The sequence below is a fragment of the Myxocyprinus asiaticus genome, chromosome 5, assembly GCF_019703515.2.
Source record: "Myxocyprinus asiaticus isolate MX2 ecotype Aquarium Trade chromosome 5, UBuf_Myxa_2, whole genome shotgun sequence".
Classification (NCBI taxonomy): domain Eukaryota; kingdom Metazoa; phylum Chordata; class Actinopteri; order Cypriniformes; family Catostomidae; genus Myxocyprinus; species Myxocyprinus asiaticus.
Window position 1 is genome coordinate 15,656,523 of NC_059348.1, and position 11,253 is coordinate 15,667,775.

At 38.6% G+C, this 11,253-nt stretch overlaps 1 protein-coding gene and 1 non-coding gene across 2 annotated transcripts in view; one reads left to right on the forward strand and one right to left on the reverse strand.

Annotated features, from left to right (window-relative positions):
- LOC127441678 (SH3-containing GRB2-like protein 3-interacting protein 1) overlaps positions 1-4,193 on the reverse strand; it is a 31,439-nt gene extending 27,246 nt beyond the window's left edge. The window contains exon 1 of the mRNA XM_051699331.1: positions 3,967-4,193. Coding sequence (XP_051555291.1) covers positions 3,967-3,976 — 10 coding nt within the window. The 5' untranslated portion in view covers positions 3,977-4,193. The remainder of the gene's footprint in view (positions 1-3,966) is intronic.
- A 6,643-nt stretch (positions 4,194-10,836) lies between these two features.
- On the forward strand, positions 10,837-10,900 carry LOC127441743 (small nucleolar RNA SNORD2). Its single transcript, XR_007897405.1, has one exon. It is a non-coding gene; the product is annotated as a small nucleolar RNA SNORD2 (small nucleolar RNA).
- Positions 10,901-11,253: the final 353 nt, after the last annotated feature.

Here is an 11,253-nt window from a genome sequence, read left to right on the forward strand (position 1 = left end):
AGAAGGATATCAATAACAAGAAAAATGCATGTCTATTGCTCATGTTTTTATATATATATATATATATATATTCTCAATCTGTCAGTCTATGCAAAAACAAGCACCCCTAAGGACTGGCATCATGGTGGATATTAACTGGCAAAGCATGATAATTTATAGCCTGGAGATGTTGGCAGAGTGGCATACGGAAGCGCTTTGGGGTCTCAGTGTGGGAGAACTGTGCTAGTGTAAAACACAAAATCAACAATACCGACGGAGGATGCCAGGATCGGAGCTACACTTTTGTTTGTTTAGGGCCATTCATACGAACTATGGCTGCATCGGAAAACGTCGGCAGCTGCTTTATCAGTTAATGGTTTAAACAACAGTGTTTTTGAATGAATGAAACTCTCTGAACAGTTTAAAAAGCACCTTATTTCATCCTACCTTCATTCATCCTTATACAGCCTCCAAAGGCAGCATTTACCAGATTTCAGACGCAGCTTGTGTCTTCAGGTTACAGTTTAAACTGGGCTCGTGAGCCGTGCGTGCGGTGCACCTTGCAGCAGCTGGTGTGAGAGATGAGACGAGGCGGCGAAAGCGCTGTTTAACCACGCAGCACATGCTAAACTCAGTGGACAACATGTTGAAAATGCACTATAAACCTATTTATCAACACGATCATTTACAATAAAGGCTTTTATGACTCAGCATAAATTACTGTATGGAAATACTCATTTACTTAAAGAAGTCTTGATGCAAGTAAACCACGCAGTATCATGCATGCAATACTTCCCTCATGTAAAAAAGATCTAATGACGGTTTAGTGTACAATAAAGTTCAATTATCCACTCTTGATAAACATCTGATTATTTATATTTGTCATCCCAGGAAAAAGTCGTTGCAGTAATCCAGAATTCACTTTATTTTCTGTTAAGTCACACAGTACAGATGCGATGAAAACTCAAAGCGTGTCTCCCGATTAAGTCACACATACACACATGTGAAACAGGCGATTCTCTTTGGATACTTTGTTTGTTATATTTTATTTCTGTTAACGGAATTGTAAAATTAGTGCAATCCTCTCAGGAGCAGGCTATCAGCTAGTTTGTTTACTAATGGTGGCTGTGGAAGCTCCTCTCCTTTCTCAACGCAGGTTTCTGACCAATCATAGGCTACAGCACCTCCCACAGTCCCTATATGCCCAAAAAGTATCTACCCTGGAGTAAGAGCTAAAAAAGGTCCCCAAAACAGCTTAGAGGAACTATAGTTCCTTAGGTGCAAAAGCGACAAAAAGCATTAGTCCCGTGGAAAAGTACCTAAAACGGGCTTTAGTACCACCAGTGGGAAAGGCCCTATCGAAGAAAATGAAATTGGTTGCATCTTGCTTACTTGAATGCTGAAATGCCATTAAACAAGGATGGTGCATTATGATTAGACTAAAGGAACAGCTCACACAAATAATATCCAGAGAGATATTTTCCATGTAATTAAAGTGAATGATGCCTGGGACTGTTAAGCGCAATAGAAGTGGTCCATTTCACTTGTGCGCTATATTCCAAGTCATACAGTAGACACCAACAACATTTGAAAATGAGACAAACGAGAACATTTGACATCGACGTGCTGTTTTTGTTGCCCATGCGACAGTTGTAGTCCATTTCAGAGCTTCAGCAGAGGTGAACATTATCAGAGAATAATGATGACTTAAAGATTATGTAATTTTTTTAAGGCTGTCAATTGATTCAAATTGTTAATCGAATTAATCATATATATAAATAATTGCGAATATAGGCCCTTTAATAAAAAAGATTGCAATATATAATGATTAAATAACTATAAGTATTTAGATTATTAAAATGCATTACATCATTTTGGCAAATGAGTAACGCATTGATAAGTCAGTACAAAAAGTGGCTTTAGAAAGTAATATATTTTTTATTTCCATAATTATTGAACATAGGCCAATCATTGGCCTACAGTCTATACAGCAATCCATTTTGCAATTGAATATTTCAGAGATAGATTTCTTATCAAAGCTCTTCTAAGGACGCGTCAATGTACACATGCATCAGACGGACGCTTTTGAAACGTTTCACTTTGGTTGCATCGCATCGTTAACACAGCCTTTTTTGGTCACTGTGTCAAATTTAACGTAGTTTGAAACTTAGAAAAACACATCTGGAGATCCATGCATTCGGAACTGTGCTCCGTCCAGCTGTGTTTGAATGCAAGAACGCATTCTGATCTTGTGCTGTCGCTGGTGACTAGCAATCTGAGCGGGGTTTGTTGTCTGTACAGCTGCGCAACACTGGGATGTCTAAACAGCTGGAGTTTCGCTTACTGCTCTCTGCTGAAAATAGGCGGTACTTCAAGCTTGAAGCACTCCGATGGTAGGAATATTCCTTATTATGGTCCGGGGACATGATTAATTACGTTAATTTTTTTATATAATTAATCACATTTATATAACGTGTTACATCAACAGCCCCAAATTTTTCAATTTTAAATTTCTTTCTCGTGTCCCAACTTTATATGCAGAGACAACTATAAGTAAGCCAGTTTTAGGAAGATCGGGGAATTTGGAGTCCGGAATCTGTTTGAAAACAGTGATTATTTTTGCAATTCCATTTGGTGATGGTAGTGACGCAGAAATTACACATTTCAGCTTTAAATTTCGGTCAGCTGCTCACCAAATTCTATCGTTTGGCTTCAGAAGACTTATGGGGCTTTTCCACTGCACGGTACAGCTCGACTCGACTCTGCTCGCTTTTTGGGGGTTTTACACTGTGGATAGTACCTGGTACCGGATACTTTTTTTAGTACCACCTCGGTCGAGGTTCCAAGCGAGCCGAGCCGATACTAAATGTGACGTCAAAACGCTGCAGATCACTGATCGGTCAGAGAGAATCTATAAGCTATATGGCAGGTTAGCTTACCCTCGTGTGTCGTCTTTGAGCTAACACAGTGATGTCCTTGTCTGCGCTTTGGTGTATGATTTCCCAAACTCTCCTGTTTTTTTTCCGGTATTTTGTCTTGCTGCTGTCAGCCTCTTTTGAAACAAAGTTTGTTGTCTTGCTGTGAAAAACAGCCACATGCTGAGAATCAAGAACACCATTCCTTCGATATCCTCCATTGCTCCTTTGTTGTGTGTTTGTGTCACATTTAAGATGATGTCACGTCAGTAGAGGCGGTGCAACTATGACGATCAGCCTATAATCCCACCCACGTTGAGGCGGCACTAAACTGCAGTGGAAAAGCAAGCTCAGGAAAGTAAAGCGAGCAGAGTCGAGTCGCGTCGACCCGTAACGTGCGGTGGAAAAGTGCCATTAGAGTATAGTTGTATGGGCCACTTTTGCTACTTTTGTCTTTTTTATATATCATTTTGGAGCTTGACAGCCCTAATACACATTTACTTTTTATTACGTGAAAAAGAGCGGCCATAAAATTCTTTTGAACTTACTTTTGTGTGTGTGTGTGTGTGTGTGTGTGTGTCATAAAGGTTTTGAGCGACATGAGGGTGAGTAAATAATGACAGAATAATCATTTTTGGTTGAACATCCCTTTAAATTACATGGGAAAATAAACAAGAAATGACCCAAGATCATGAGGGTGGGACATTGGACCACTGAGCAGAATCCACACAAACATCCAGATGACAGATTTCACTTGCAGTCTCATATTCTTATTCCACAGGGGCTCTTAGCACATCTTACCCCTTCAAACCCCCATTTTAATATACCATAAGGACGTTTTTGTGTGTAAATGGTGTAAATACACACTCACAACTCTAGTGCCAAGATGCACTCCGGCCACACATCGTGAGAGACACATAATCCTTCACCTCCTTCAAGGAGACAGACGTGCTGCATTTGAGTATCATGCACAGTCGTGTAGAGAATGCAATGCGTTTACATGCAATGAAATAATATCGCTAGATAGATTTCAACAGACAGCGTTGAATCAGGGCCTAAAGTGCATTTTTACCTTGCATCATGGTTGCAGCACTTCATTCCTCGGTTTCACGCGAGCAAAGAGACTGACACGAGATACCGCAGTAATCCGGTAACCGGTTGTTAAAGGAAAGGTGCATAGTGGACAACCCGCACGTCCACGTCTCTCGGGTTTCCCGGTCACCGGTCGTTTAGGGCCCGGGCACCGCCGCATCAGCAGCATCCATACACGCCATCATCACCGAAGGGATGCTGAGGACAGCCGATGAACGGAGAATGAGAGTGTGGCCGGCTCGCGGAAAGCATACTATGGCGACGGCTTAGCTCGTTAATATTAATAAGGTCACACTGGCGATGCTTAGTAACCTTCCTTGAGCGTCCAGTCAAGAACTATATTGATATTTATAAGCCAAACCTTAAATGTAGTAGCGTTCGTTGATTCGCCAGCTGGCTAGCGCCCAGCTTCCAAGTATGGCTCTTCTTGGCGAACGTCACGTTACGTAATTAATATTCATGACGTACACCTTCACCATAGTAGGATTTTTACATTCGTGGGGCAGAGGGGACATAATAGTTTTGAGCAGGAAAGAGTATTTGATGAGCATTAGAGACCCGTGGTTATAAATAAAGGGGGCTAACAGATTTCACTAACCTTTAATTGTGCTTTGTTAGATCTGGTGACCTATGTTTAACCACCAGATCAATGTGCTTTAAAGGGTACAAACCAGAGGAGTTCAGACATTATCTGAGTGAATATGGTGATTGGTGAATAGAAATAGAATGAAGACTTTCTGGAAGGAGAACTTTTAGGGGGAACTGCATAACAGAAGAAACTTTTCCCTCCTTTTTCTTTCTCTCTTTCTTTCTTTCTTTCTTTTTAATTGATGCATAAAAGAACATTATAATGAGAAATGTTCTTTCAAATGTACTCCATCATGCAAACCATGAAATAACAAAAAGCAATAAATAAATAAACAGGTGCCATAGTAAATAAAATAAAATAAAAAACAAAGAGGATAAAGGTACCACGTATCAATTTCATATGCTATTTAATAACAATTGTTACAGGCTTCAATATGGAGGACGAAACCTGTAAAAATGATAATTAAATAAATACAAAAATACATTAATAAATAATTAAATATATTCACATATCCATGCATAAATACATATATAAATAAATAAATGTACAAGGAGATATTCTGTATAAGTAAATAAATGCACCTATCGATGCAAAAATAATACAATATAAAACATACAGAATATAAATGGTTGGGGAAATGCAAAAAGGCAAAAGGAATGAAAAAATTGTTTGTTTTTAATTCTATATTTATAAATTCTGTATTCATTCATTCATTTATGTATGTAGTTCCATATTTGTTTTTCCTTCGTGCAATTTGCTAATTAGAGGATGACAATCAAACATCAGTAGGCGGAATTTATGACACTGGCTGATCGAGTGACCAAGTGCTGTACTTGACATTAAAAAAGAGAAAATGTGGACGAAGTCAGACTAATAGCCAAAGACCTGCAAAGGCTCACTGACACAGTAAAAAAAAAAAAAAAAAAAAAAAAATAGTTATCTGCTGATTGTACTATTCAGAGTTGATAAATGCATAGACGATTTAGGGCAGTTAGCAGCTACATTTGACATATGATCACTCGATAGTCTGACTGTGATGCCTGGACGTCTGTTGACATCCTCTCATTAGCATGTTGCACGAAGGAAAAATAAATATGGAACTACATACAGAAATAAATGAATGATTAAAGAAATGTTGAATTATTTGAATTGTTTAATACTGTATTATTTTTGCATTGATGGGTGCATTTATTTATTTATGTATTTAATTATTTGTATATCTCCTCCCACATGTAATTATATATATATATATTTATTTTATGCATAAGTATGTATTTATTTATTTATTATTTTTGCAGGTTTCGTCCTCCATACTCGTATAGTTTTTTTTTTTTCCTTTTCATTTATACAAATCACTACAGTATTGTTTGAAGTCATTTATAAAGTGAAAAATAATAAATAAATAGGTTTGGAGCTAGACCACTTTATGTATATGGAACTTCCCCATTGATATTAATAATTTTATAAAATAAGCTTTGTCTACCGTGTTAAAATATATCATTATGTCAATTCCACCCATCTGTAAAACTATATTTACTTTCTTCTTAAAGAAACTTTCAATTTCAGTACAAAACATCTGTGCAGGTATGCAATGAAAAAAGATTGAAAAATTGTTTCTTTGTCATTTTTACAGAAATCACAAGAGTAATCAATGTTAAATTGAAAGGTGCAGTCAGTAAGTTTTTTCTCAATAAAAAATATTACTCCTAAAGAAATTAATTGTGATGTTGAGACATATGTATAAAATCATGAGCACTCACATAAGATGAAGACAGTCGTATCAGAAGCCTTACAAAAGCTGTTTTATTCTACATGGGGCAGGGACGCCCACATGGGTGCTGCCATTTTATAATCACATGACCAGCTGAATACTACTCGCTTAATCTCAGCAACCGTCTTGTTATTGGACACTTTCACTTATGGATTAAATTAATCATGGCTGATGAAATAGTGAATTTTATGGAATGAAATATGTGCATAGGGACTTGAACTTGAATTTTAGGAGCCAATCACCTTTTAGATACAGATATTCACCTGTCAAGCAACTCTAGAACACGCATGCGCAATAGCTTCACGAGTTGTAAAAATTTTGTTTTTAGTGTAATATGAGGTAAAGAATCACAATTTATGATCCCAGTATTGTCAGATTTTATTGCTGATTTAAAATATGTTCTTTGATCGTAATCTTGACCAGCCGTTTTTGAGATTTTGGTCTTTCTCCATTCAAGTAGCTTGGATCTGCACTGGCATGACTGGAAATAGCCTTCTGAGAGCATTCCAAAGATAGCCGACAGTGGACTGACTTGCTAGAGAGACTTTGGGACCTAGTACAGAAACCTCGTAGTGACGTAATCTACTGTTTTTCTTCTGACGTTGTTTCTGCACGTGCTGTACAATGGCAACAACAACGATGGCAATCAAGCTATAATATCTTTATGAAGTATAATACTGATATATAAGTAGCACCTTTCCTCATTGTTTTTTGTACTCTGGCACCTGTTTATATTTGCTTTATGTTATTTTATGGTTTGCACAATTGAAACAAAGTATTAAGTGAGGTAATGTTGCCTACATTTGAATGAACATTTCCCTTTGTATTGTTTTTGTATGCGATGGAGGACGCCAGGATTGGAGCTGCACTTTTGTTAATCTGTGGATACTTCGTTGGTTTTATATATTATCATGGGAGTTGGATAGACGATGTGAAAACCTGAGTCAATCAATTGAAAGAGCAAGAGAGAGGAAGAGGTGAAAACTCTGTTTTATTTCATGACAACCCAGAGAGAAATGCATCGCTTCAGGCTGAGGAGAAAGGTAGGTTAAAGGAATACTTCACCCAAAAATGAAAATTATTTTCTCACCCTGATGCCATCCCAGATGTGTATGACTTTATTTTTTCTGCAAAACACAAATGAAGATTTTTAGAAGAATATTTCAGCTCTGTAGGTCCATACAATGCAAGTGGATGGTGACCAGAAATTTGAAGCTCCAAAAAACATATAAAGGCATCATAAAAGTAATCCTTATGACTCCAATGGTTAAATCAATCTCTGCAGAAGTTATATGATAGGTGTGGGTAAAAAACAGATCAATATTAAGTCACTAGGTCCATACAATGCAAGTGAATGGGTGCCAAAATTTTGAAACTCCAAAGTCCACATAAAGGGAGCATAAAAGTAATCCATAAGACTCCAGTGGTTAAATCCATGTGTTCAGAAGTGATATGATATGATGGGGTGATATGCAAGAAGGATGTGAATCTCCAAAAAAAAGTTAAGAAGAATGAGAAAGTGGAGATTGACTGAGCAGGGAGTAGAATTTATAGTAAAAAAAGGACTTAAATATTGACCCATTTCTCACCCACACCCATCATATCGCTTCAGAAGAAATGGATTTAACCACCAGAGTTGTATGGAGTACTTTTATTTTGCGCTTATGTGGATTTTGGAGCTTCAAAATTTTGGCACCCATTCACTTACATTGTATGGACCTAAAGAGCCGAGAAATACCTCTAAAAATCATAATTTGTGTTCAGCAGAAGAAAGTCATACACATCTGGGATGGCATGAGGGTGCGTAAATGATGAGAGAATTTTTATTTTTGGGTAACTAAACCTTTACTGGTTTGGCTATTATGCAGCGAAGTGACTTGCAGAGGCTGTTTGTAATAAATGACAGATCAATGGACAAGTTTGAGATGATGGTATACTAGCGGTGCACCGATCAGGAAGTTTTAAGCCGATACCGATTTCCGATTTTTTTAACACTAAGATCAGCCAATACCAAAGTGCCCCTTCAAAAACTCCGCCATGAACACCACTGCCTCTCTCCCGGATGAGCTAAATACTTTTTATGCGCGTTTTGAGGGAAATAACACCGCCCTCGCGGAGAGAGCTCTCGCGGCTGAAGCTACAGAGGTTAGTTCACTCTCCGTCTCTGTAGCGGATGTAACCCGATCCTTCCGACAGGTGAATATCTGCAAAGCCGCGGGCCCAGACGGCATTCCGGGCCGCGTCATCAGAGCGTGCGCGAACCAGCTGGCTGGTGTTTTTACGGACATTTTCAACCTTTCCCTCTCTTTGTCTGTAGTCCCCACATGCTTTAAAACATCCACCATAGTGCCTGTTCCAAAGCAATCAAAAATAACTTGCTTAAATGACTGGCGTCCTGTTGCTCTGACCCCCATCATCAGCAAATGTTTTGAGAGACTAATCAGAGATTACATCTGCTCTGTGCTGCCTCTCTCTCTTGACCCGCTGCAGTTTGCTTACCGCAACAACCGCTCCACTGATGATGCCATTGCATCTACAATACACACTGCTCTCTCCCACCAGGAAAAAAAGAACACTTATGTGAGAATGTTGTTTGTAGACTACAGCACAGCATTCAACACCATAGTGCCCTCCAAGCTAGATGAGAAACTCCGGGCTCTGGGCTTAAACAGCTCGCTGTGCAGCTGGATCCTGGACTTCCTGTCAAGCAGACGCCAGGTGGTTAGAATAGGCAGCAACATCTCCTCACTGACCCTCAACACTGGAGCCCCACAGGGCTGTGTTCTCAGCCCACTCTTGTATTCCTTGTACACACATGACTGTGTGGCAACACATAGCTCCAACGCCATCATTAAGTTTGCTGATAACACGACGGTGGTAGGTCTGATCACTGACAATGATGAAACAGCCTACAGAGAGGAGGTGCACACTCTGACACACTGGCGTCAGGAGCACAACCTCTCCCTCAACGTCAGTAAGACAAAGGAGCTTGTGGTGGACTTCAGGAGAAAAGACAGAGAACACAGTCTTATCACCATCAATGGAGCACCAGTGGAGAGAGTCAGCAGCTTCAAGTTCCTGGGTGTCCACATCACTGAGGAACTCACATGGTCCGTCCACAATGAAGTCGTTGGGAAGAAGGCTCATCAGTGCCTCTTCTTCCTGAGATGGCTGAGGAAGTTTGGAATGAACCGCCACATCCTCACACGGTTCTACACCTGCACTGTAGAGAGCATCCTGACTGGCTGCATCTCCGCCTGGTATGGCAATAGCACCGCACACAACCGCAATGCACTGCAAAGGGTGGTGCGAACTGCCAGACACATCATCGGAGGTGAGCTTCCCTCCCTCCAGGAAATATATACAAGGCGGTGTGTGAAAAAAGCTCGGAGGATCATCAGAGACTCCAGCCACCCGAGCCATGGGCTGTTCTCACTGCTACCATCAGGTAGGCGGTATCGCAGCATCAGGACCCTCACCAGCCGACTTCATAACAGCTTCTTCCCTCAAGCAGTCAGACTTTTGAACTCTTGATCTCCCACGATCAAAATACATCAGCACTGCACTTTATTACCCTTACTCTTTTATCTCACACCGGACTGTCATAAATTATATTATTATTATATTATATTCTCTCTTAACAACTGACTATCAACCAACAGCTGAATGTCAATACATTACAATACTGTACATTCTATATATACTATATATACTTTTTTTTATATATTTTTATTTTTATTGAATAATGTGTATCTATATAGTGCGTATTGTATACTGTACAGTGTATGTTATTATTTGTATATTGTTGAGTGTAATTATGTGTATAACAGATGTTTAAATTGTGTTGTGTTAATTTGATGTTATTGTAAATTGGTATATGTCTCATCACTGTCATGACTGCTATGTTGATCGGAACTGCACCCAAGAATTTCACACACCATTGCACTTGTGTATATGGCTGTGTGACAATAAAGTGATTTGATTTGATTTGATTTGCCACACTTTTGCAAGTTATATTGTGCCCCACACAGTAAAATTACGGTAACACTTTACAAAAAGGTTCTATTTGTTAACGTTATTTAACAACATTACTGTAGTTAACATGAACTAATGAACTTAATGTTAGTTACAACATATACTAATACATTTTTTAAATCAAAAGTTGTATAAATTAACATTAATGCACTATGAACTAATATGAACTAACAATAAACAACTGTAATTTTATTAACTAACATTATGATTAATAAATTCTTTAAAAATATATTGTTCATTGTTTGTTCATGATACCTGATGCATTACCTAATGTTAAAGAAATTAAACATTTTAATAAGGTGTTACCAAATTTACATTAAAATTACTAACATTTATTTGTTTTGAAACAGTTTTGAATAGTTCTGTTGTCAGTATCAAAAGGTCATTGTGACAAATTACGGATTTAAGATGAATACAGGCTGATTTCGATCGGTGGACAATCGATCGGTGCACCCCTATGGTATACCATCTTTCGGGACTGGCCTGTTATGGAGATGACCACTTTTCAACTGATCATACTTGTCCACTGTTTGTGCATAAAAGATTTGGCAGCAAGCGCTTTAGTACATGAGGATACAGAGCGTTTAATTTAACCCCATCCACCTCTTTCTTTCTCTGAAGATTTTGTCTGGTTTTCAGCATTTTTCATTCCTCCAGATCATGGGGTTAGGTTTTGGTTTTGGTCTGGACCTGGGCTTTGAAGGGCCTAGGCTTAGTCTAGTTCATTGGAACCGCAAGCTACCAAAAGCACATAAAGGGAGCATATCCAGAAGACTCCAGTGTTTTTTTAGAAGTGATATGATAGGTATGGGTGAGAAACAGATCAAAATTTAAGTCCTTTTTTATTATAAATAAAATCACTTTCACTTCTA